The sequence below is a fragment of the Oncorhynchus gorbuscha genome, linkage group LG13 (genome assembly GCF_021184085.1).
Source record: "Oncorhynchus gorbuscha isolate QuinsamMale2020 ecotype Even-year linkage group LG13, OgorEven_v1.0, whole genome shotgun sequence".
Taxonomy (NCBI): Eukaryota; Metazoa; Chordata; class Actinopteri; order Salmoniformes; family Salmonidae; genus Oncorhynchus; species Oncorhynchus gorbuscha.
The window spans coordinates 94,012,863-94,039,779 of record NC_060185.1 but is presented as its reverse complement, the minus strand read 5'-3'; the positions used below and the strand labels follow the sequence as shown (position 1 = coordinate 94,039,779).

The 26,917-nt window shown below is 43.0% G+C and overlaps 2 protein-coding genes across 5 annotated transcripts in view; one reads left to right on the top strand and one right to left on the bottom strand.

Annotated features, from left to right (window-relative positions):
* The window catches only part of LOC123993748 (phosphoethanolamine N-methyltransferase 3-like), a 22,741-nt gene extending 20,035 nt beyond the window's left edge, over positions 1 to 2,706 (top strand). For all 4 annotated transcript variants that reach the window (XM_046296198.1, XM_046296197.1, XM_046296199.1 and 1 more), the window contains exons 10-12: positions 1 to 109; positions 236 to 352; positions 1,798 to 2,706. The exon at positions 1 to 109 is cut by the window's left edge and continues 23 nt beyond it. In XM_046296198.1, coding sequence (XP_046152154.1) covers positions 1 to 109; positions 236 to 352; positions 1,798 to 1,908 — 337 coding nt within the window. In that variant the 3' untranslated portion in view covers positions 1,909 to 2,706. The remainder of the gene's footprint in view (positions 110 to 235; positions 353 to 1,797) is intronic.
* A 4,121-nt stretch (positions 2,707 to 6,827) lies between these two features.
* LOC123993747 (platelet-derived growth factor receptor-like protein) lies at positions 6,828 to 18,802 on the bottom strand. The gene is made up of 8 exons (XM_046296196.1): positions 18,429 to 18,802; positions 17,881 to 18,059; positions 17,099 to 17,241; positions 14,529 to 14,680; positions 14,093 to 14,199; positions 12,177 to 12,363; positions 9,242 to 9,381; positions 6,828 to 7,691 (listed from the first exon to the last, which is right to left on the bottom strand). The coding sequence occupies exons 1-8, from the start codon at positions 18,511 to 18,513 to the stop codon at positions 7,458 to 7,460; spliced, it is 1,227 nt and encodes a 408-aa protein (XP_046152152.1). The 5' UTR covers positions 18,514 to 18,802; the 3' UTR covers positions 6,828 to 7,457.
* Between the last annotated feature and the right edge of the window lie 8,115 nt (positions 18,803 to 26,917).

The following is a 26,917-nucleotide window of genomic DNA, read 5'->3' as shown; positions in this document are numbered from 1 at the left end:
GGTTCTGATCACTGACTACTGCTGTGGAGAGAAGCCCTGGACTCCTCAGTTCCAGGAGTATGTCAAACAGAGAGGTTACATTCTCTACACCCCACCAGAATACGGCAAGGTAGGGCCCAATCATAAACCTGATAATACCCCAATAATATCACCCTAACCTGACTTTTACCACACTTGTTATAATATCTTAGATTTAGCCTATGTAGCACCGTGTACTGTGACTGTCTGTCTGCAGTTCCTCCAGCAGGCAGGTTTCTCTAACGTACGTGCTGAGGACAGGACAGCTCAGTTCATGCAGGTGATCCAGACAGAGCTGGAGAGAGCAGGGGCCATGGAAGACGAGTTCATTAAGGTAGACTATGTACTGTCTTTCTGTCTCTCTCTCTCTCTGTATGTCTCTCTCTCTCTCTCTTTCTCTCTCTCTCTCTCTCTCTCTCTCTCTCTCTCTCTCTCTCTCTCTCTCTCTCTCTGCCTCTCTCTCTGTCTCTCTCTGTCTCTCTCTCTCTCTCTCTCTCTCTCTCTCTCTCTCTCTGCCTCTCTCTCTGTCTCTCTCTGTCTCTCTCTGTCTCTCTCTCTCTCTCTCTCTCTCTCTCTCTCTCTCTCTCTCTCTCTCTCTCTCTCTCTCTCTCTCTCTGTCTGTCTGTCTCTGTCTCTGTCTCTGTCTCTCTCTGTCTCTCACACACACACACACAGTTGTAATAGTGGTGATCACCAGGGCCTAAAATGAACACCCACCACCTGCCGAATGCAGGTAGATTGTAGCATTGGTGGGTACGATGTCTTCTTCACCAGCCACATTAATGAGTGGTCAGAGCTCCACTGTACACAAGCACTTCACTCGCATTTGTGTATAAAAATATGATCACATTTATAGCTAAATAAATTCTGCATTAGAAGTTTTCAAAGTATTTCTGCCGTGTTGTTTCCTAGCTGGTAAATGAATCGCTGGTAAATGAAGTCAAAGAAGTAGGAATCCTATAGGCTATCCCACCTGGTGCTGTAACACTGCCTGGCTGGGGACTGTGTGCACATGAAGAGCTGAGTGACAGATTTGTTTTTAGAAGTGCTGTGCTGTGTTATTGACTGTATGTTTGTTTTACTCCATGTGTAACTCTGTGTTGTTGTTTGTATCGCACTGCTTTGCTTTATCTTGGCCATGTCGCAGTTGTAAATGAGAACTTGTTCTCAACTGACCTACCTGGTGAAATAAAAATGTTTTAAAAAGCGCTGTGCACAGGCATAAAAGTTGATCACATTTTTTTCAAACTTAAATCTACTGAAGTGAGACTTTGTCCTTGTGTTTATTGGCTATTTACATTGTTTGTTCACAAGCTAGGTTGTTTATCAGTGTTTCAACTGCTAGGGAAGAGAAGCCAACGCTTCTATTGGTCAGACTCAATCTCACAGGCACAAAGATGACTCGAGTCGCGTTACCACAGTAACCTCCCGCAGGTGAACATTTGTCTTATGATATTTTGATTAAAAGACTCCGGTCACAAAAAAATGAAATTAAACAATATACCACATTGCTTCTTACTGGTAATACATGTATTGTTTTAAAAACATTACAAAACATGATCATCCATTATTTTTTGGGTGTTTTGTTGCTGTAATTTTTAATTTTTAATTGTTTTGACTGGTAAGAAATCTGAGTGGCTGGTCGATTTTTAGATCTCCCTGAAACAGTGTCTGGTGGATCAAGAAAAGTACATTTTATACCTTGGCGATCACAATGTTGATTCTTTGTTGGACTGTTATTAAACCCATGTTATCCTTGTATCTTGGGTCTTTTCCCAGGAGTTCTCAGAGGAAGACTACCTGGCCATTGTCAACGGCTGGAGAGACAAACTAAAACGCTGCAGAACTGGAGACCAACGGTGGGGCCTATTTCACGCAACAAGGAACTGAGAGAGGAGACAAGATAGAAAAATAACCCATTCAGGAGGGAGAGTTCAGTGCCTGGGCCCAGCCGCACTGCTTTCACATCAACTAGAGGAGATTACCAGGCACCGGTACGACAAAATCTGAGATTACATACACTGAGGCAATTACAGATTGTGTAGTATTTTATTTTGAAGTGAGAAATTGTCGTTATCCAAGGACCAGTCTAACTTTAGTTTTTATCTTTAATATCTATGTATTGAGAGGTGAAACGGATTCCTGTTTCTTACTTTACTTAATTTGTTATTTTATTTTTTATTTCACCTTTATTTAACCAGGTAGGCAAGTTAAGAACAAGTTCTGGTTTATAACTGCGACATGGCCAGGATAAAACACAGCAGTTCGACACATACAACAACACAGAGTTACACATGGAATAAACAAAACATACAGTCAATAATACAGTAGAAAAAAAAGTATATATACAGTGTGTGCAAATGAAGTAAGATAAGGGAGGTAAAGGCAATACAATAGGCCATAGTGGTGAGGTAATTACGATATAACAATTAAACACTGGAGTGATAGATGTGCAGAAGATGTATGTGCTTTACTTATTGTAGTTTGTTTAAATACTTTACTTACTTTAAAAATATTTCACAAAAATGTTATGGAACCAAACTGAATTTGATTAAAACATTTTAACTTTGTGTAAAGTTGACAATATTATTGTCTTGTTATCAAAGGTGAATGTGCATCATTTCCCAGTCTGTACTATCAACATACCATAGTTTCATAGTTTTTTACAAATAAATGTTTGAAAACCTCCGGTTTGCTGTCTCTGCCTCATTGTTCTGCCTACATGGCAAAAATACCTCTGTATTTACTAGTATTTACCTAGGTCTACCACTAGGTGGTAGTAGAGGAGGTAGTCTAAGAATAAACTCTGATATTCAGTACATTTTAATTTTAATAGCAGGATTCTATTGTGTGTTCAAATGGGGCACTCAGAGTAACCTAGGGGTTAGAGCGTTGGGCTAGTAACCGAAAGGTTGCGAGTTCGGATCCCCGAGCTGACAAATCTGACGCTCTTGCCCATGAACAAGGCAGGTTAACCCACTGTTCCTGGGCCGTCATTGTAAATATGAATTTGTTCTTAACCGACTTAACCGAATAAAAATGTTCCCTATACACAGGGTTGGGGAGAAACAGATTACATGTACCAGAAAAAAACTGACTGTTACCTGCAAAAAGAAACTGCAATCAGATTACATGTACTTTGTGAAAAACTGGATGCCATTTAAATTCAGAAAGGATGTTTGTGAAAAAATACATAATGTCACCTTTCAGTTCTCAATGACTTTCAATTCAGCACTGAAAGAAAGGAGAAAGTTGTTTGTTCCACCTGAGAAAGCCTGACCTCACTGTGATGACACACCAAATGATGACCAATCAGAGACCACTATGATGACAGTGTTCTCTGATTGGAGGTCATCATTTGGTGTGTCATCATAGTGGTGTCTGATCGGTGGTCCTCATTTGGTGTGTCATCATAGTGTTCTCCGATCGGAGGTCATCATTTGGTGTGTCATCTTAGTGGTCTCTGATTGGTGGTCATCATTTGGTGTGTCATCATAGTGTTCTCCGATTGGAGGTCATCATTTGGTGTGTCATCTTAGTGGTCTCTGATTGGTGGTCATCATTTGGTGTGTCATCATAGTGTTCTCCGATTGGAGGTCATCATTTGGTGTGTCATCTTAGTGGTCTCTGATTGGTAGTCATCATTTGGTGTGTCATCATTTTTGGACAGTTAACTAGTAACTGTAACGGATTACGTTTACAATGTAACCTAGGCAACCTAATGGCCAGATAGTCAGTTTGCTAATGTATCTTGGTTAGGTTCATTCATACACCCCCTTCTTACCCCATCTCCTTCACAGGACCATTCTCACCTCCTCCCACCCTTGGTAACACCTCAGGTCTCATTGGGCATGTAACCCCCAAGACCAATCACTGGCTGGGGAAACACCCCCCAACCCCCCTCTATCCTGAATCCACCGAGATTCTCCCCCCACACACACACCTATACATACATCCATGATAAATGAGATTGCAGAACTTGAGACTTTTACGTTGTAGTATTTAAGCTCCCTCCAGACACTGAAACCGATAGACTTTTACGTTGTAGTATTTAAGCTCCCTCCAGACACTGAAACCGATAGACTTTTACATTGTAGTATTTAAGCCCCCTCCAGACACTGAAACCGATAGACTTTTACATTGTAGTATTTAAGCTCCCTCCAGACACTGAAACCGATAGACTTTTACATTGTAGTATTTAAGCCCCCTCCAGACACTGAAACCGATAGACTTTTACATTGTAGTATTTAAGCTCCCTCCAGACACTGAAACCGATAGACTTTTACATTGTAGTATTTAAGCCCCCTCCAGACACTGAAACCGATAGACTTTTACATTGTAGTATTTAAGCCCCCTCCAGACACTGAAACCGATAGACTTTTACATTGTAGTATTTAAGCTCCCTCCAGACACTGAAACCGATAGACTTTTACATTGTAGTATTTAAGCCCCCTCCAGACACTGAAACCGATAGACTTTTACATTGTAGTATTTAAGCCCCCTCCAGACACTGAAACCGATAGACTTTTACATTGTAGTATTTAAGCCCCTCCCCTCCAGACACTGAAACCGATAGACTTTTACATTGTAGTATTTAAGCCCCCTCCAGACACTGAAACCGATAGACTTTTACATTGTAGTATTTAAGCTCCCTCCAGACACTGAAACCGATAGACTTTTACATTGTAGTATTTAGAGAGACACACTGTGCAAAAAAAAGAGACATATTATTCAGTCCGTATTGAGGAAGTTCTACATGACATGGTGACTGAAATGTAAAGGCACCTGTTCAATCAAAATGACCTTTTCCTTTGTATTACGCAATCAGTAAAGCTTCAGCGACAGGCTTGATATCACCCTGCAATCCACTGCTGGCTTACTTCTGAAACTAAGCAGTGTCGGTCCCTGGATGGGAGACCAGATGCTGCTTAAAGTGGTGTTGGAGGGCCAGTAGGTGGCACTCTTTCCTCTGGTCTAAAAAAAACGATTGGGGACATTGCCCTGTGTTGGGTGGGGTCTTTTGGATGGGATGTTAATTAAAGGGGTGTCCTGACTCTCTGTGTTCACTAAAGATCACATGGCACTTATCGTTACAATAAGGGTGTTAACACCAGTGTTCTCGCTAAATTCCCAATCTGACCATCACGGCCACCTAATCATCCCGAGCTTCTAATTGGCTCATTCATCGTCGCTCCTGTAACTATTTCCCAGGTTGTTGCTGTATTTGAGAACGTGTTCTCAGTCAACCAGGGTAAAATAAAAATGTAATACAGCCCACAGTTACTGTATTTATGTGGTAGAGTTACTGTATTTATGTGGTAGAGCTACTGTATTTATCTGGTAGAGTTACTGTATTTATGTGTTAGACTTACTGTATTTATGTGGTAGAGTTACTTTGTTTATGTGGTAGACTTACTGTATTTATGTGGTAGAGTTACTGTATGTATGTGGTAGAGTTACTTTGTTTATGTGGTAGACTTACTGTATTTATGTGGTAGAGTTACTGTATTTATGTGGTAGAGCTACTGTATTTATGTTGTAGAGTTACCATATTTATGTGCAAAAACATACCCATACATTGTCATTAATATGCAATAACACACTGTCTGTTTCTCTGTGTTCAGATCCGGTGGTTCTGGACCCCAACACGGCCCATCCAGACCTGCTGGTGTACCCCGATATGGTCCCATTCAGAACCAGAAACTCTGAGGACAGAGAAGAGATGGACACGCCGGTTGCTGACACCTCAGAGAGGTTCAACCTCTATGAAGGGATCCTGGGCTCTGAGGGCTTCGATTCGGGAACACACACCTGGGACGTGGAAGTCAGGAATGAATATCTCCAGAGATACGACTACATCCGTGACTGGGCCCTGGGGGTGGGGGAGGAGTCTGTGTCCAGGAAGGTCGTGATAGAGAAGGGAGGCTGGAGATTAGAACAACATGGAGGAGTCTGTGTCCAGGAAGGTCGTGATAGGGAAGGGAGGCTGGAGATTAGAACAACATGGAGGAGTTTGTGTCCAGGAAGGTCGTGATAGAGAAGGGAGGCTGGAGATTAGAACAACATGGAGGAGTCTGTGTCCAGGAAGGTCGTGATAGGGAAGGGAGGCTGGAGATTAGAACAACATGGAGGAGTTTACACCGTCCGTTCTGTCCCCGAACCTCTCATCGCCCTCTCATTGAAGCTGAGACAGGAGCCCCTGAAGAGCAGAGTGACATTGGACTGGGACGGAGGAACGCTGACCTTCTCTGATCCGCATTACAACAAACTTCCTCCACACGTTCACACACGCCTTCACAGAGAAAGTATTTCCGTGTCTGAGCAGTGGGTGTGACACCATCTTGAGGATCTTGCCAGTGAAGGTCAATATAGCGGCTGAACAGCCCAGATGACACCTCTGTGTACCACTTTTTGCATATTAAAATATCACTATTTGTTTGATTTTTTTGGGGGGGGGAGTTTCATTTCAAACCCACTTTTAGCACAGATTTGAAGTTAATGAAACTATTGATTGTTAAAGATTCCCAGACTCTTTATTTGAGCCGGATACACCTGAACCAAACAAACAACCGTTACGTTCAGACTGTTTGTGATCTCTATCTCTCTGTACCACCCAATATAACATAGTCGTTGTCCCCACAAGGCTCTGGTCAAAATTAGTGCACCATATAGGGAATAGTGTGCCATTTGGGGCACAGGCTCTGTCACTCTGTCGTACACCATGGCAAAATGATGCCTCATATTGACCTGTATTGGTCCATGACACAATCTGACAGTCAGACAATAAAAACGCAGTACAGAAGGTTATGTGTAGTCGACGAAAACATTTCTTTATTGAGACAAACAGGAAGTAGGAAGAGAGAACACTAGAGAAACCTGCCGGCGGTGGAAAGTTGGAGAGGAGATATTCTCACAGGTACAAAAGGAACACTACTTGCGACATAGAAACGCCCACCAAAGAAGGTGAAGGTCTGAGGATGGTCCTTTAAATCTGCATTGATACAGGAGCGTTGTTCTATTCTATTTATTATGTCTATGTTCTATTAATTATGTCTATCAAAATACATTCACTACAATGTAGATGCTCAGAATGCTATCTGGCTCCTCCCACTGCCTTTCTCTCTCTCCCCAATTTGCATTCTTCCGCCCAGCTTTCTCTTTCCCTCCGCCCTGTGTAAACCTTCTATGCTGTGTGTGTGGTAACTACTGGCTGTTTTAATATCCATGAGCTACTTGAGAGCTCACTCATTGAGCCCTATAGCTTCACAGTATACGTACATAGTAACGTCAGGAGTAGAATGGTCAATTAAAACAAGGTTCCACCCATGGAATTAGAACCAACTCATTCTACAGTTCCAGTTCCATCTTGATAGGCTACTTCCTTCTCCTTCGTGGCTATGCCATCCTTCTCCCATTTCTGATCTGAAGTCTATTGACTCTCAGGGTTTTTTAGGCTTGGGCTTGTCTTTGACCTTATCCTTAGCAGCAGCCGCTAGCACTTTGATGGTGGTGGAGGTGGTTCTGGAGCCTTGCAGGTTCTGGGCTGTGCACGTGTAAGTCCCTCCGTCCACCTCCCTCACCTCATCCACCAGGAGGACGGTCTGGGACTGCTGCCTCCCCAGACCCCCTCCGTCCGGATGAACACTGTCCTGGGTATACAGAGGCCTGCCGATCTGCCGATCACACAACCACAACACAGACACACAACCATAACACAGACACACAACCATAACACATACACACAACCACAGTCAGACATACAAACACAGCACAAAGAAAGAAGCAGGTTACAATTTTAGCCTCTCTGCACTGTACATAGCCTCTCTGCACTGTACGTAGCCTCTGTCCTGTACGTAGCCTCTGTCCTGTACGTAGCCTCTCTGCACTGTACGTAGCCTCTCTGTACTGTACGTAGCCTCTCTGTACTGTATGTAGCCTCTCTGCACTGTACGTAGCCTCTGCACTGTACGTAGCCTCTTTGTACTGTATGTAGCCTCTCTGCACTGTATGTAGCCTCTCTGTACTGTACGTAGCCTCTCTGCATTGTACGTAGCCTCTGCACTGTACGTAGCCTCTCTGTATTGTATGTAGCCTCTCTGCACTGTACGTAGCCTCTCTGTACTGTACGTAGCCTCTCTGCACTGTACGTAGCCTCTCTGTACTGTACGTAGCCTCTCTGCACTGTACGTAGCCTCTCTGTACTGTACATAGCCTCTCTGTACTGTACGTAGCCTCTCTGCACTGTACGTAGCCTCTCTGTACTGTACGTAGCCTCTCTGCACTGTATGTAGCTAAGTGTATAGCTAAGTGGCTAAGTGTATGGCTAAGTGGATAGCTAAGTGGCTAAGTGTATGGCTAAGTGGCTAAGTGGATAGCTAAGTGGCTAAGTGTATAGCTAAGTGGCTAAGTGTATGGCTAAGTGGCTAAGTGTATGGCTAAGTGGCTAAGTGGATAGCTAAGTGGCTAAGTGTATAGCTAAGTGGCTAAGTGTATGGCTAAGTGGCTAAGTGTATAGATAAGTGGCTAAGTGTATAGCTAAGTGGCTAAGTGTATAGCTAAGTGGCTAAGTGGATAGCTAAGTGGCTAAGTGTATAGCTAAGTGGCTAAGTGGATAGCTAAGTGGCTAAGTGTATGGCTAAGTGGCTAAGTGTATGGCTAAGTGGATAGCTAAGTGGCTAAGTGGATAGCTAAGTGGCTAAGTGTATAGCTAAGTGGCTAAGTGTATAGCTAAGTGGCTAAGTGGATAGCTAAGTGGCTAAGTGTATAGCTAAGTGGCTAAGTGGATAGCTAAGTGGCTAAGTGTATGGCTAAGTGGCTAAGTGTATGGCTAAGTGGCTAAGTGGATAGCTAAGTGGCTAAGTGGATAGCTAAGTGGCTAAGTGTATAGCTAAGTGGCTAAGTGTATGGCTAAGTGGATAGCTAAGTGGCTAAGTGTATAGCTAAGTGGCTAAGTGTATGGCTAAGTGGATAGCTAAGTGGCTAAGTGTATAGCTTCTGTCAAGAGGTGGTCCTTCTCTAGCTCAGTTGGTAGAGCATGGCTACGCCAGGGTAGTGGGGATAGCCAATACGTAGAATGTACATGACTGTAATAGCTTGGATGTCAAGAGGTTTCACATATAACAGGAGGTAGAGTATTGCACTTGTCCTGTAATCCTACTCTAGCTATTGATATGATACATGATTGAACTCAAGCATGGCAGACCCAGTTAGCACAATGACATACCTGTTGCCCAGGGTACTCCCAGGTGAAGTCTATGACCACGTCCTGTTCTCCAATCACAGTACAGGTGACCTGTAGGTTCTGACCAATGGCCACAGAGTTGGAGGACGCCTGGATCACTGGGGTCGGGGGCGCCACAGGGTCTGACAGCAGGGGACAACACAGATAGCCATAAGACTCCTGAACAGCTAATAAAATGGCTTCACAGACTATTTGCATAACCCCCCCTTCCCCCTTCTATGCTGCTGCTACTCTCTGTTATTATCTATGCAGAGTCACTTTAATAACTACCTATATGTACATATTACCTCAATTACCTCGACACCAGTGCCCCCGCACATCGACTCTGTACTGGTACCCCCTGTATATAGCCTCCACATTGACTCTGTACCGGTACCCCCTGTATATAGCCTCCACATTGACTCTGTACCGGTACCCCCTGTATATAGCCTCCACATTCACTCTGTACCAGTACCCCCTGTATATAGCCTCCACATTGACTCTGTACCGGTACCCCCTGTATATAGCCTCCACACTGACTCTGTACCAGTACCCCCTGTATATAGCCTCCACATTGACTCTGTACCCATACCCCCTGTATATAGTCTCCACATTGACTCTGTACCAGTACCCCTTGTATATAGCCTCCACATTGACTCTGTACCAGTACCCCCTGTATATAGCCTCCACATTGACTCTGTACCGGTACCCCCTGTATATAGCCTCCACATTGACTCTGTACCAGTACCCCCTGTATATAGCCTCCACATTGACTCTGTACCGGTACCCCCTGTATATAGCCTCCACATTGACTCTGTACCGTAACACCCTGTATATAGCCTCCACATTGACTCTGTACCGGTACCCCCTGTATATAGCCTCCACATTGACTCTGTACCGTAACACCCTGTATATAGCCTCCACATTGACTCTGTACCGTAACACCCTGTATATAGCCTCCACATTGACTCTGTACCAGTACCCCCTGTATATAGCCTCCACATTGACTCTGTACCAGTACCCCTGTATATAGCCTCCACATTGACTCTGTACCGGTACCCCCTGTATATAGCCTCCACATTGACTCTGTACCGGTACCCCTTGTATATAGCCTCCACATTGACTCTGTACCGGTACCCCTGTATATAGCCTCCACATTGACTCTGTACCAGTACCCCTGTATATAGACTCCACATTGACTCTGTACCAGTACCCCCTGTATATAGCCTCCACATTGACTCTGTACCGGTACCCCCTGTATATAGCCTCCACATTGACTCTGTACCAGTACCCCTGTATATAGCCTCCACATTGACTCTGTACCAGTACCCCCTGTATATAGCCTCCACATTGACTCTGTACCGGTACCCCCTGTATATAGCCTCCACATTGACTCTGTACCGGTACCCCCTGTATATAGCCTCCACATTGACTCTGTACCAGTACCCCTGTATATAGCCTCCACATTGACTCTGTACCGGTACCCCCTGTATATAGCCTCCACATTGACTCTGTACCAGTACCCCTGTATATAGCCTCCACATTGACTCTGTACCAGTACCCCTGTATATAGCCTCCACATTGACTCTGTACCAGTACCCCTGTATATAGCCTCCACATTGACTCTGTACCAGTACCCCTGTATATAGCCTCCACATTGACTCTGTACCAGTACCCCCTGTATATAGCCTCCACATTGACTCTGTACCAGTACCCCCTGTATATAGCCTCCACATTGACTCTGTACCAGTACCCCTGTATATAGCCTCCACATTGACTCTGTACCAGTACCCCATGTATATAGCCTCCACATTGACTCTGTACCGGTACCCCCTGTATATAGCCTCCACATTGACTCTGTACCGGTACCCCTTGTATATAGCCTCCACATTGACTCTGTACCGGTACCCCCTGTATATAGCCTCCACATTGACTCTGTACCAGTACCCCCTGTATATAGACTCCACATTGACTCTGTACCAGTACCCCTGTATATAGCCTCCACATTGACTCTGTACCGGTACCCCCTGTATATAGCCTCCACATTGACTCTATACCAGTACCCCTGTATATAGCCTCCACATTGACTCTGTACCAGTACCCCTGTATATAGCCTCCACATTGACTCTGTACTGGTACCCCCTGTATATAGCCTCCACATTGACTCTGTACCGGTACCCCCTGTATATAGCCTCCACATTGACTCTGTACCGGTACCCCCTGTATATAGCCTCCACATTGACTCTGTACCGGTACCCCTGTATATAGCCTCCACATTGACTCTGTACCAGTACCCCTGTATATAGCCTCCACATTGACTCTGTACCAGTACCCCTGTATATAGCCTCCACATTGACTCTGTACCAGTACCCCTGTATATAGCCTCCACATTGACTCTGTACCAGTACCCCTGTATATAGCCTCCACATTGACTCTGTACCAGTACCCCCTGTATATAGCCTCCACATTGACTCTGTACCAGTACCCCCTGTATATAGCCTCCACATTGACTCTGTACCAGTACCCCCTGTATATAGCCTCCACATTGACTCTGTACCAGTACCCCATGTATATAGCCTCCACATTGACTCTGTACCAGTACCCCATGTATAAAGCCCTGCTATTATTATTTACTGCTGCTCTTTAATTATTTGTTATTCTTATCTCTTACTTTTGGGGGTGTATTTTTCTTAAAACTGCATTGTTGGTTTGTAAGGGCTTGTAAGTAAGGATTTCACAGTAAGGTGAAACACCTGTTCTATTCGGTGCGTGTGACTAATACAATTGTATTTAATATATAATAGTCAATATGTCTGCCAGTCCCCCCATCAAGGAACGTTGACAAGGAATGCCCGCACTAGTCATTTCAACTCTATGAGTCGGCTACCCCCTGGAGAAGAGGCTCGCTGTTGTTTAAGGTACGAATCCACGGACTTACAGTTGACGTATATGAGCATGTACTTGACGGAGCTCTGCCTGAGGTTTCCAAGGCTGGCAACGCAGTACAGTTCCCCGGCGTGGTGCAGCTTCGGCCGGTGGATAGTGAATCCCTGTTTAACGTTAAACGTGATCTCCGTCCCATCCACCGCCACCTCTACCGGGGGAAATTCCCGGTGTAGAGACACCTAAGGATGACCAGGTGCGTTAATTATTTTATAGTGAGTGGAAAAATATTCTTGACTATAGTGTCCATTTTGTTTTTTGTTTGTTTTTTTACCTTTATGTAACCAGGCAAGTCAGTTTAGAACACATTCTTATTTTCAATGACGGCCTGGGAACAGTGGGTTAACCTGCCTTGTTCAGGGGCAGAACGACAGATTTGTACCTTGTCAGCTCGGGGGTTTGAACTCGTAACCACTAGGCTACCCTGTCGACCCATAATAGGCAGTGGTGGGAAAAAGTACCCAATCTACATACTTGAGTAAAATAAACCTTAATAGAAAATGACCTAAAGTAAAAGTCACCCAGTAAAATACGACTTGAGTAAAAGTAAAAAAGTATTTGGTTTTAAATATACTTAAGTTTCAAACGTAAATAAAATCACTAAAATAGACTTAACTATCAAAAGTTCAGGGTTCAGGGTCTTAAACAAAACAACTACTTTGAAATAAAAGTATCCACCTCACACACATGGTTATAGGCACACACACAAAAAAAATTGAGTTTACATCCAAATATTACATTTTATATACATCACAGAAGACTGAAATATAACAAAAACATTTGACATAGAAACACCAGATATTCCTTTTTTTAAATGTATTTTAAATTAAGTCTTCTGTGATGTATATAAAATGTGATATTTGGATGTAAACTAAATTTTTTGAGTCAGATATAGAGATGAAATGTATTCAATTTTGAGTTTACATCCAAATATTACATTTTATATACATCACGGAGGACTGAAATATAACAAAAACTTTTGACTTAGAAACACCAGATATTCCTTTTTTTAATGTTTTATAATGTTGATTAATTCTGAAAAATATGAATAACATTCCACCCATGAGGCCTCTAGGTCATTTGACTACAGACACGGGAGGCGTAAATCACAGGAAAGACTGCGGTCCTGACAACGTCACAACACCACAGTGACGGGGTGCAAAGAACTGAACTAAATAGTGTGTGATGACGACATACAGGTGTGTGAACAGGTGATCAGAATTCAGGTGATTGGGATCTGGAGAGTGAGCTGCGTTCAGGTGTTTCAAAGTGTGAGTTGGAAGCAGGCGGTACAAAAATAAACAGTTGTTCATTTCCTGATGTTTGTCTGATTCCCATGCTCCTCGCCTTGATGTAAAGAACCTCCTCTCTGGGCCTCCAGTGTGTTGCAGCGGTCTAAGGCACTGCATCTCAGTGTTAGAGGCGTCACTACAGACCCTGGTTTGATTCCGGGCTGTATCACAACCGGCTGTGATTGGTAGTCCCATAGGGTGGCGCGCACAATTGGCCCAGCGCCGTCCGTGTTAGGATTTGGCCGGGGTAGGCCATCATTGTAAATAAGAATTTGTTCTTAACTGACTTGCCTAGTTAAATAAAAACCTGTGTTATGTTTAGCTCAGTCCCGAGGACCTTACCTGGCGTGTAGAAACGGTACTATAGTACAGCTACAGCAATAGGATGTTTCTGTATGTCCCCACATAAATTGTAACACATTATGAGAAAATAGTCAAATATGATAGGCACATGGTCAAATGTGCTTATGACAAGGCTTGTAATGCATTATAACTGTGTCCCAATGCATTATATACCTCTATAACTGTTAAGTTTTAAAAAATCAAAGCAAAAATGTACTTTCAAAGAGGTAATTCTGTATTATCTAATCTAATCCCACCAGATCCGTTCTGAACTCACCTTGGCGTCAGGTGATGTCACCTGACAGGGGAGGACTGTTGGCCAATTGGTCCTCAGCTGGATGACCTCATAGTAGGAGGAAGAGGGGACAAACAGCTCCTGTGGGTCTGGGGGGAGGGGCAGACAACTGTTATACAGTGCGGCTCATATGATGCCCTATTTCCTATATATTGCACTATTTTTTAACAGAACCCTATGGGTCCCTGATCAAACGTACTGCACCATATAGGGAACAGGGTGCTTTTTGGGACCTGGTGATTACACTGGCTTGTGTCTCAGTTCATCCTAATTCCAACCCCAATGTAAATGCATTTCTTTGGACAAAGAATGGGTCTTTTGGCCCTGGTCAAATGTAGTGCACTACATGGAAACTAGGGTGTCTTATGGGGCGTAGCCATGGTAACAACTCCTATGTCAGGAGGCCAGGACTTAGTACCAGGGAAGAAGACAAAGACTTTGACAGCCTTGTCGTACTCCTTCCTGCAGTCCCTGTCTTCACAGTACATGGGGAAGCAGGTATATTCTCCAGTGTCTGCTCCTGTAGAGTTGGACAGGGTCAGGGTGCCATACCGGTCATGCTGCACCGTCCTGTACGAACACAAAGAAACAAGAGTCCCTCACACCAGAGCCACACAGGCCTACATACAGCATCTCTATACAAACAAAGAGATGACACCAGATGCGCACAAAGATGTTTTTCTTTAACGAGTCCAACGCGAAGGATACACTGCTTTCTTGGGAATGGGCCCATATCCCCGACTGAGAAAAAGGGGGCAGAGGAGAATTCTTCGGAGAATTTGTAGGCAGGTGATTAAACCTCCACCACCATCCCTACTATTGATCAAGACTATCCAGGAAGATTAAACTACCAACGGGACATCAAAAACTGTAATATCTTGTGTTTCTCCGAGTCGTGGCTGTGCGACGACATGGATAATATAGAGCTGACAGGATTTTTTTCAATCATCGGCAGGACAGAGAACCTACGTCTGGGAAGACGAGGGGCGGGGTTGTATGTCTATTTGTCAATAACAGCTGGTGCGAGATGTCTAATATTAAAGAAGTCTCGAGGTATTGCTCGCCTGATGTAGAGTACCTTATGATAAGCTGTAGACCACACTATCTACCGAGAGAGTACCCGATATTATTTGTAGCCGTCTATTTACCATCACAAACTGATGCTGGCACTAAGACCCCACTCAACCAGCTGTATAAGGCCATAAGCAAACAAGACAATGCTCATCCTAGTGGCCGGGGACTTTAATGCAGGGAAACTTAAATCAGTTTTACCTCATTTCTACCAGCATGTCACATGTTCAACCAGAGGGAAACAAAACTCTAGATCACCTTTACTCCACACACAGATGCGTACAAAGCTCTCCCTCGCCCTCCATTTGGCAAATCTGACCATAATTCTATCCTTCTGATTCCTGCTTACAAGCAAAAACTAAAGCAGGAAGTACCAGTGACTCGCTCACTACGGAAGTGGTCAGATGATGTGAATTCTATGCTATAGGACTCTTCTGCACAGACTGAAAAATGTTCCGGGATTCATCCAATGGCACAAGGAGCATACCACCTCAGTCATCGGCTTCATCTATAAGTGACTACACCTCAGTGTTCAACACCATAGTGCCCTCAAAGCTCATCACTAAGCTAAGGACCCTGGGACTAAACACCTCCCTCTGCAACTGGATCCTGGACTTCCTGACGGGTCGCCCCCAGGTGGTGAGGGTAGACAACAACATGCTTGCCATGCTGATCCTCAACACGGGGGCCCCTCAGGGGTGCTTGCTTAGTCCCCTCCTGTACTCAATTGTCACCCCCGACTGTGTGGCCACGCACGACTCCAACACCATCATTAAGTTTGCTGACGACACAAGAGCTGTAGGCCTGATCACCGACAATGATAAGACAGCCAATAGAGAGGTCAGAGACCTGGCAGTGTGGTGCCAGGACAACAACTTTTCCCTCAAGGTGAGCAAGACAAAGGAGCTGATTGTGGACTACAGGAAAAGGCGGGCCGAACAGGCCCCCATTAACATCGACAGGGCTGTAGTGGAGGGGGACGAGTATTTCAAGTTCCTTGGTGTCCACATCACCAACAAACTATCATGGTCCACAGCAAGACAGTAGTGAAGAGGGCATGATAACACATTTTCCCCCTCAGGAGACTGAAAAGATTTGTCATGGGTCCCCAGATCTTCAAAAAGTTCTACAGCTGCACCATCATCGCCTGGTAAGGCAACTCCTTGGTCTCGTACCGCAAGGCGCTACAGAGGGTAGTGCATACGACCCAGTACATCACTGGGAACAAACTTCCTGCCATCCAGGATTTATATACTCGGCAATGTCAGAGGAAAGCCCCAAAAACTTGTCAGAGATTCCAGTCACCCAAGTCATAGCGGGAGCGGAGCGCTAAGTCTAGGATCAAAAGACTCCTTAACAGCTTCTACCCCCCAAGCCATAAAACTGCTGAACAATGAATCCAATAGCCACCCAGACTATTTACAATGACACCCCCCTCCTCCCACCCCTCCAATTGTTTTTATACCTGTTTTATCACTGTTATTATCCATGCATAGTCACTTCACCCCTACCTACATGTACAAAATGACCTCGTCTAACCTGTACCCCTGCACACTGACTCGGTACCGGTACCCCCTGTATATAGCCTCGTTATTGTTATTTTATTATGTTACTTTTTTATTGTTTTTTACTTTAGTTATTTGGTAAATATTTTCTTAACTCTTTCTTGAACTGAACAGTGGGTTAAGGGCAGTCAGAATGTCACAGTAAGGTCGCATGTCACAAGTGAAGTTTGATTTGATGACTCAGCAACTAACATTGGACTATCCTGGCAAGATGTCATTTTAATTATCTAAGTTTCATACAGGCAAGTCAACATTGAGACAGGTCACTTTTTCGAGTGAGCCCTTGTTGCCGCGGAGGCCTGTTTCCATGGCACCCTGTCCCATCACATCATCAAGGCCCCTGGAGTCTCACCTGAGTCTCCCCTCGTCGTCCTCCTCCAGGTAAACAGGAACGCCCCACTCAACTGGGTTCCCTTTACACCTCAGCTCCAGGGTGTCACCGGACCGGATGCTCAGACTGTCGGCAACACGCCGGAACTTCCCCTTGTTCACCACCTATGGTATAAACCAGGGAGGAGAAACATGTTTACCTTTAGTGTTCATTATGTTAAAACACAAGAGAAGGCCTCACACTGCTTTTCTGTTAAAACACAAGAGAAGGCCTCACACTGCTTTTCTGTTAAAACACAAGAGAAGGCCTCACACTGCTTTTCTGTTAAAACACAAGAGAAGGCCTCACACTGCTTTTCTGTTAAAACACAAGAGAAGGCCTCACACTGCTTTTCTGTTAAAACACAAGAGAAGGCCTCACACTGCTTTTCTGTTAAAACCCAAGAGAAGGCCTCACACTGCTTTTCTGTTAAAACACAAGAGAAGGCCTCACACTGCTTTTCTGTTAAAACACAAGAGAAGGCCTCACACTGCTTTTCTGTTAAAACACAAGAGAAGGCCTCACACTGCTTTTCTCTAGTATCACTTATGTGTTGTTCAAGCTTCGTCAGTGAATGTTTGTAATTTGTAATTATTAGTAGCACCAACATCTGTTGATCGTGTCAAATATCTCAAACATGCAAGTGTTTTTTTATTTGTGTTCATAATGCTTATCTTTAACTATGTAGATGGCAGCTTGAAGACTATGAAAACGCAAAACAAGGGCATTCTCTCACGAATAATTATAAATGTCTTCAACCCTACCTGTGTCAGGTGAACAGGTCCCTGGTTGACTGCTGATGGGGGAGCCGGTGTTACTTTAGCCCTGGGTTTGGGTTTGGTTGTGGCTTTACCTGCTCCCCTCACTGGTTTACCCTTACTGGATTTGGGCTTACGGTCTGGTGGGGTGGTCCGTCCCTCCTGCTCATCCTGCTGGCACTGTCCTGCAGAGCAAGTGTCCAATATTGAATTTGTATTCTTTGAAATACACTTAACCATAGTCACAAGCACAGTATGTTCCAGGTCAATGGAACACGAAGAGTCGAATGTTGATTTGATGTTAGATTAAAACATTACAGTATGCCATCGGTAACCAATAACAGGAAGTTCCCCCAAAGGAATTTACTATACAGACAGACAGCATGAGGTGAAATCAAATTAAATGTAACTAACTCAAGAAATGCCATTAAAGTTCACAATAAGTCAGAGTAATGCAACCATCTACTAATCTCCTCCTGCACCTCACTAGCCTTGTGTACGTTTAGGAATGCACATTATCCACAGCCACACGGAGAGGAAATAAAGTCACTTACCAAACTCCAGGATTAACCCACAGATGAGGAAAGCCCCCAATAACACCAGCCTCCACTTCTCCCCTGAGCCGTTTACTGCCACCATGGATCCTGTGATGTACAGACCTACTAACCGACCGACTGACTGACCGCAGGATTAACAGTTCACAAGGTTCACAAACGCAGAACCACAGGGAACGCAACAAGGAGTGAAAGACATGAAAATGAAAGAAGGGGGTAGAGAGAGAATGAGAGAGGGAGGGAGAAGGAGGTTTGCTGCGTGACTGCGAAATGAGTGGTCAGTTGTTTAGCCAAATCACACACATTCCTCTATTGACCTAAAGAGAATGAAAGAAAGAAATAGAGAGAGGGAGAAGTAGAGAGAGAGAGAGAGAGAGAGAGAGAGAGAGAGAGAGAGAGAGAGAGAGAGAGAGAGAGAGAGAGAGAGAGAGAGAGAGAGAGAGCGAGCAAGGGAAAGAGGGAGAGAGTGAGAAGTTGATAGGGAGCGAGAGAGGCCGATAGAGGGAGAGAGCGAGAGAGAGAGGGAGAAGTAGAGAGAGAGAGAAGCAGATAGAGGGAGAGAGCGAGGGAACGAGGGAGAATTAGAGAGAGAGACAGAGGCAGCTAGAGGGAGAGAGAGAGAGTCTCCCCAAATTCTTCCTGTGGTGCTCAATGGAGCCATTCAGGGGCCTGTGGTCCAATCAGGGGCCGGGAATGGAGGCCCCTCCACCCTGCTATGTCTGGGACTGCTGAGACTGTTTATTTAGCTGGAGAAGTGGAGTGAGAGAGAGAAAAATCTTTGCATAGTAGCAGTGGCCCTCTGAACTATCTTGAAGATAGTAAATAACAGTTGTCATTGTGTTTTGGTTAGGTTCGACTTTTTGTTTAGCTGGAGCAGTGAAGAAAGAGGGGCACGGCAGGCTGGCAGTGGCCCTCTGAAGTACAGAAACAATATATTTTAAAAGTAAACAACAGGGTCATTTCTAATAGTAGACTTTTCATCAGATTTAGTTTGTTTAGCTGGAGAGGTGGGATAGAGAGAGAGAAGCATGGTCAACCTGAACTACCGCGCTCGCATACCTTGAAGACAGAAATCCAGTATACTCTATAACAGTTTTTCCTTAAGGTGTTTTCACCCACATACACAAAAGCTCCTCTGAGGTTGTAAATAAATGGATCAGATGTTTCTAGGAGTAATGTATTGCACCATTTAGGAAACAGGAAGCTAACAACAATTATGTTTTTAACGCAGTGTTGTGGAAGCTACTTTGAAAAGATTGTTTACCAAGCTACTGGAAGAAGTTAAGCTACACTAAACCTACTTTTAAGAAAAATATAGTTTACTGAACTAAAGTTACTTTAAAAAAGTAGTTCATAACATCAAAACTAACTCCTGATAAATTATCATAACTAAATTTAAAATGTCATAGAATACAAATTGCAAGAACAAATCGATCTGGGAGTCAGATGTTAACAGAATGTGTAATTCAGCCTATTAAACACAACAACAAATGTTTCAAGTGAGAATTAGGATGGTCTGATGTCGAAAAAATTATTGCCTACTTCACCCATTTCTTTTGTTTTTGCTAAACCTGTAGTGAGTAGTTAGCTACACCGCTACATGGTAAACAGTAGTGTGTAATTCCAGTAGTTAGCTACAACGCTACATGGTAAAGAGTAGTGTGTAGTTTCAGTAGTTAGCTACACCGCTACATGGTAAAACAGTAGTGTGTAGTTCCAGTAGTTAGCTGCACCGCTACATGGTAAAACAGTAGTGTGTAGTTCCAGTAGTTAGCTGCACCGCTACATGGTAAAACAGTAGTATGTAGTTCCAGTAGTTAGCTACACAGCTACATGGTAAAACAGTAGTGTGTAGTTCCAGTAGATAACTACATGGTAAAACAGTAGTGTGTAGTTCCAGTAGTTAGCTGCACCGCTACATGGTAAAACAGTAGTGTGTAGTTCCAGTAGTTAGCTACACTGCTACATGGTAAAACAGTAGTGTGTAGTTTCAGTAGTTAGCTACAACGCTACATGGTAAAACAGTAGTGTGTAGTTCCAGTAGTTAGCTACACCACTACATGGTAAAACAGTAGTGTGTAGTTCCAGTAGTTAGCTACATGGTAAAACAGTAGTGTGTAGTTCCAGTAGTTAGCTACACCACTACATTGTAAAACAATAGTGTGTAGTCCCAGTAGTTAGCTACATGGTAAAACAGTAATTTGTAGTTCCAGTAGTTAGCTACATGGTAAAACAGTAGTGTGTAGTTCCAGTAGTTAGCTACACTGCTACATGGTAAAACAGTAGTGTGTAGTTCCAGTAGTTAGCTACATGGTAAAACAGTAGTGTGTAGTTCCAGTAGTTAGCTACATGGTAAAACAGTAGTGTGTAGTTCCAGTAGTTAGCTACATGGTAAAACAGTAGTGTGTAGTTTCAGTAGTTAGCTACACCGCTACATGGTAAAACAGTAGTGTGTAGTTCCAGTAGTTAGCTACACTGCTACATGGTAAAACAGTAGTGTGTAGTTTCAGTAGTTAGCTACACCGCTACATGGTAAAACAGTAGTGTGTAGTTCCAGTAGTTAGCTACACCACTACATGGTAAAACAGTAGTGTGTAGTTCCAGTAGTTAGCTACATGGTAAAACAGTAGTGTGTAGTTCCAGTAGTTAGCTACACCACTACATTGTAAAACAATAGTGTGTAGTCCCAGTAGTTAGCTACATGGTAAAACAGTAATTTGTAGTTCCAGTAGTTAGCTACATGGTAAAACAGTAGTGTGTAGTTCCAGTAGTTAGCTACACTGCTACATGGTAAAACAGTAGTGTGTAGTTCCAGTAGTTAGCTACATGGTAAAACAGTAGTGTGTAGTTCCAGTAGTTAGCTACATGGTAAAACAGTAGTGTGTAGTTCCAGTAGTTAGCTACACTGCTACATGGTAAAACAGTAGTGTGTAGTTCCAGTAGTTAGCTACATGGTAAAACAGTAGTGTGTAGTTCCAGTAGTTAGCTACACCACTACATGGTAAAACAGTAGTGTGTAGTTCCAGTAGTTAGCTACATGGTAAAACAGTAGTATGTAGTTCCAGTAGTTAGCTACACTGCTACATGGTAAAACAGTAGTGTGTAGTTCCAGTAGTTAGCTGCACCGCTACATGCTAAAACAGTAATGAACTACTGAAAACACTACTTAGATTAGAATTTAGTTCAACTACCACCATGCTACTGCTAAATATAGTTAAACGTCCACCAAGCTACTCCTAAATATAGATAACCTACTAGTTGAACTGCATGTGGTTCACGACTCCCCAGCATTAGTGTGGGGGCCTACTGTTTATGGAAGCGTATATCTGCCTTCATTCAAATGAAATGGTATATGCTTCCATGTCTATAAATATTGATTTGTTCATTATAATACAGGTTGTCGAATAGATAACAGCATAGCAATAAAGAAACCTCTTACAGTTTAAACTCTAAGTGATCAGTGGTGGACAAAAAGTACCCAATTGTCAAACTTGAGTAAACGTGAAAGTCACCCAGTAAAATACAACTTGAGTAAAAGTGAAAAAAAGCATTTGTTTTTAAATATATTTTAAGTATCAACAGTAAATGCAATTGATAAAATGTACTTAACTATCAAAAGTTAATCTGTAAGTATAAACCATTTCAAATTCCTTATATTAAGCAAATCACATGTTCTTTTTTTTTTTACATTTAATTGACTGATAGCCAGGGGCACACTCCAACATTCTGACACCATTTACAAACGAAGCGTTTGAAAATACTGTGTGATGGAAACTATGATGGAATAGTTTGAGATCAGTTAGCACAGGGAGATAAGGGTTCATCAAGGCACTTCTGTAGAAAGACGTGACCTGAACATGCCGGAATAACATACACACACCAACAAAACACACACAATGAAATCACTCCTGCGGGACCTCTGGGGAGCTACGTTTTGCTTTGATGTGAATTACAGTACCACATCAAAGCCACCCATATGGTCTACGCAATCTTTATTTTACGACAAAATGCACATATCAATGCTTTCTATTGCATAGAAGATGAAAGTACACCTCTTTGTTTTAAACCTGCATGGAATATATGTCCTGTCTGGGGTAATTAAAGAGTAGACTACTGGAATGTACCCTGTCTGGGGTAATTAAAGAGTAGACTACTGGAATGTACCCTGTATGGGGTAATTAAGGAGTAGACTACTGGAATGTACCCTGTATGGGGTAATTAAAGAGTAGACTACTGGAATGTACCCTGTCTGGGGTAATTAAAGAGTAGACTACTGGAATGTACCCTGTCTGGGGTAATTAAAGAGTAGACTACTGGAATGTACCCTGTCTGGGGTAATTAAAGAGTAGACTACTGGAATGTACCCTGTCTGGGGTAATTAAAGAGTAGACTACTGGAATGTACCCTGTATGGGGTAATTAAAGAGTAGACTACTGGAATGTACCCTGTCTGGGGTAATTAAAGAGTAGACTACTGGAATGTACCCTGTCTGGGGTAATTAAAGATTAGACTACTGGAATGTACCCTGTCTGGGGTAATTAAAGAGTAGACTACTGGAATGTACCCTGTATGGGGTAATTAAAGAGTAGACTACTGGAATGTACCCTGTATGGGGTAATTAAAGAGTAGACTACTGGAATGTACCCTGTCTGGGGTAATTAAAGAGTAGACTACTGGAATGTACCCTGTCTGGGGTAATTAAAGAGTAGACTACTGGAATGTACCCTGTCTGGGGTAATTAAATAGTAGACTACTGGAATGTACCCTGTCTGGGGTAATTAAAGAGTAGACTACTGGAATGTACCCTGTATGGGGTAATTAAAGAGTAGACTACTGGAATGTACCCTGTATGGGGTAATTAAAGAGCAGACTACTGGAATGTACTGCGTCCTACCTAATAAACTCTACTGTATCTCAGGTCTAGATGTCTCTGCTGTGTGAGTGTGCTAAACCTTGCTTTAGGAATGACTTGCTAAGCCATTATTATGGCATGGCCTAGGTAACAACATGTGAATGGTTCTCTTGTTCCCCATGAACACAGGGAGGTAAGTGTCACGCTATGAACATGTCCCAAATTGCACTAGAGCCATATAAGAACCAGTCAAAAGTAGTGCACTATATAGGGAATATGGTGCTATATGGGATACAAGCTATGCTAGCTCTTTATCCCAGCTTAGCACCGCCTACATCACCGGCTCGGTCAATGGAAAACATGTGTGTTGCAGTTTATGAATGACCTAAGTAAGAAGGCTTTGACGAAAAATGGGATATGATCAAGTTTATTTGGGATATCAGCATTGTATACATACAAATTTTCATATTTACATTATGAAACAATGAAACATTATTGTGTTAAAATCTTGAAATAAGCTATGCACTAGAAAAAAACAATTTTTGGGGGGGGTGGGGGGTTGGGGATTCGTATTTACATTCTACACGCGTTAATGTTTTGAAACATGTATTAAACTGGACCCTATGAAATGCCACAATAAATGTACTTTGGATATAAAACATGCTTCCTTCCTGTATCGTTTCTTGGACAATCACAAGTTGACAAGTAGGATAAAGCATTACACTAAGCTACCTGCCACGCCGTCATTGTCAATAAGAATTTGTTCTTAAACTGACTTGCCTAGTTAAATAAAGGTTTAAATAAATAAAAATATTTAAAAACTTTAGCACATCGTCAGTCACATCTTAGTTCACAGGAAACAAAACATCAACGAAACTGGTTGAATGGACTCCAACATACTGTGTATATTTATGACAAAAATTTTAAAAATGTATTAGCAAGGGTAATTTTCCTGAATATTCTTTTTTAATTTGTGTGCTTGCTTCAACTATCCAAAAATGATTTTGATGGTAGTACATACAGTAAGTTAAAAAAAAAAAATGGAAAAATGGTCCCATGATTTTTTGGGATGCGACTAGCATAAACAGTTGAAGAGTATCTATATATAGACTATCCCAATAAAATCTACATTGTAAATCTAAGACCATTTAAATGTTCTGTATTTTTTGTCTTCATAGTTCAAAAAGTAAAAATAGTATCAATGTGATTTTCTCAAACAACCTGGTAGGCAAGCACACTAATATCTGGATGTCATAAGGTGAATGCACCAATTTGTAAGTCGCTCTGGATAAGAGCGTCTGCTAAATGACTTAAATGTAAATGTAAATGTAATAAGCCTGGAGTATGTAAGAATACAACAGTCGTTCTCTCTTTCGACAAGCACACTAATAAGCCTGGAGTATGTAAGAATATTATTATATTATATTATTACAACAGTCGTTCTCTCTTTAGACAAGCACACTAATAAGCCTGGAGTATGTAAGAATACAACAGTCGTTCTCTCTTTCGACAAGCACACTAATAAGCACACTACCTGCTCTTGCTGCTCTGAAAACACTTTCCCCTCATCATGTTGTAATGGAAAAGTGATGATACATCAGGTAAACTGCCAGAACTTACATCTGATAAGTTGTTAGAGCTCGTTACATTAGTTGACGTTATCTTGAGGTGTGGCCAGACAATCTTTCAATGGCCTCTGATTAATACAGAGAGAATAACTTATCTCCATGTTCCATCTCTCTTACAACATCGAGAGACGTAAAAGTAGATTAAATCATAAACTCATAACCCAGTCTCACGTGGACTAAACAGCTGACTAAATCAACCCATAACCCAGTCTCACGTGGACTAAACAGCTGACTAAATCAACCCACAAAACTTGTAATGCATTTCCTTTGGACATTTCATGTTCTATCTATCCCAATACTGCATGAAAAAAACATTGAGGAAACAAATATATTTTATCAATCACAGTGATATCTCCTCATAAAATACATTATTTTAAAGTTGGAAAAAATACTGTAGAAATATACAGACATAATGGTTATAAATTAAATGTTGTTTTGACCAACTACAATTGTTAAATTCTAGTGGTCCACAGACGTGGTTAGACAAAGTATAAACCAACCTTTGTGTACAAATATACACACTGTAACATCAGAACACCTCTCTCTGTCCTGTCCTGTCAACCCCAGTCCTTTTCTGTCCTGTCCTGTCAACCCCAGTCCTTTTCTGTCCTGTCCTGTCAACCCCAGTCCTTTTCTGTCCTGTCCTGTGTTGTCCTGTGTTGTCCTGTGTTGTGTTGTCCTGTGTTGTCATGTCCTGTGTTGTCCTGTGTTGTGTTGTGCTGTCCTGTGTTGTCCTGTGCTGTCCTGTGTTGTGTTGTGCTGTCCTGTGTTGTCCTGTGCTGTCCTGTGTTGTGTTGTCCTGTGTTGTCCTGTCCTGTGTTGTCCTGTGTTGTCCTGTGCTGTCCTGTGTTGTGTTGTCCTGTGTTGACATGTCCTGTGTTGTGTTGTCCTGTGTTGTCCTGTGTTGTCTTGTGTTGTCCTGTGTTGTCCTGTGTTGTCCTGTCCTGTGTTGTGTTGTCCTGTGTTGTCCTGTGTTGTCCTGTGTTGTGTTGTCCTGTGTTGTCCTGTGTTGTCCTGTGTTGTCCTGTCCTGTGTTGTCCTGTCCTGTGTTGTGTTGTCCTGTGTTGTCCTGTGTTGACATGTCCTGTGTTGTGTTGTCCTGTGTTGTCCTGTGTTGACATGTGTTGTCCTGTGTTGTTCTGTGTTGTCCTGTGTTGTGTTGTCCTGTGTTGACATGTCCTGTGTTGTGTTGTCCTGTGTTGTCCTGTGTTGTCCTGTGCTGTCCTGTGTTGTGTTGTCCTGTGTTGACATGTCCTGTGTTGTGTTGTCCTGTGTTGTCCTGTGTTGTCCTGTGCTGTCCTGTGTTGTGTTGTCCTGTGTTGTCCTGTGTTGTCCTGTCCTGTGTTGTCCTGTCCTGTCCTGTGTTGTGTTGTCCTGTGTTGTCCTGTGTTGTCCTGTGTTGACATGTCCTGTGTTGACATGTCCTGTGTTGTGTTGTCCTGTGTTGACATGTCCTGTGTTGTGTTGTCCTGTGCTGTCCTGTGTTGTCCTGTGTTGTCCTGTGTTGACATGTCCTGTGTTGTGTTGTCACGTGTTGACATGTCCTGTGTTGTCCTGTCCTGTGTTGTGTTGTCCTGTGTTGTCCTGTCCTGTGTTGTGTTGTCCTGTGTTGTCCTGTGTTGTCCTGTGTTGTCCTATGTTGTGTTGTCCTGTGTTGTCCTGTGTTGTCCTGTGTTGTCCTGTGTTGTCCTGTCCTGTGTTGTCCTGTTTTGTCCTGTGTTGTCCTGTCCTGTGTTGTCATGTCCTGTGTTGTCCTGTCCTGTTTTGTCCTGTGTTGTCCTGTGTTGTCCTGTGTTGTCCTGTGTTGTCCTGTCCTGTGTTGTCCTGTGTTGTCCTGTCCTGTGTTGTCCTGTCCTGTGTTGTCCTGTGTTGTCCTGTGTTGTCCTGTCCTGTGTTGTCCTGTCCTGTGTTGTCCTGTGTTGTCCTGTCCTGTGTTGTCCTGTGTTGTCCTGTCCTGTGTTGTCCTGTGTTGTCCTGTGTTGTCCTGTGTTGTCATGTCCTGTGTTGTC

Excerpts from the sequence above, each read along its gene's own strand:
- LOC123993747 (XM_046296196.1), bottom strand. The coding sequence starts at position 18,513 with ATGGTGGCAGTAAACGGCTCAGGGGAGAAGTGGAGGCTGGTGTTATTG. Across the intron at positions 17,242-17,880 it reads GACCTGTTCACCTGACACAG|GTGGTGAACAAGGGGAAGTT; the intron begins GTAGGGTTGAAG and ends TTTATACCATAG. Across the intron at positions 9,382-12,176 it reads CATGCTCATATACGTCAACT|ACCCTGTGGCGCCCCCGACC; the intron begins GTAAGTCCGTGG and ends CCCTGCTGTCAG.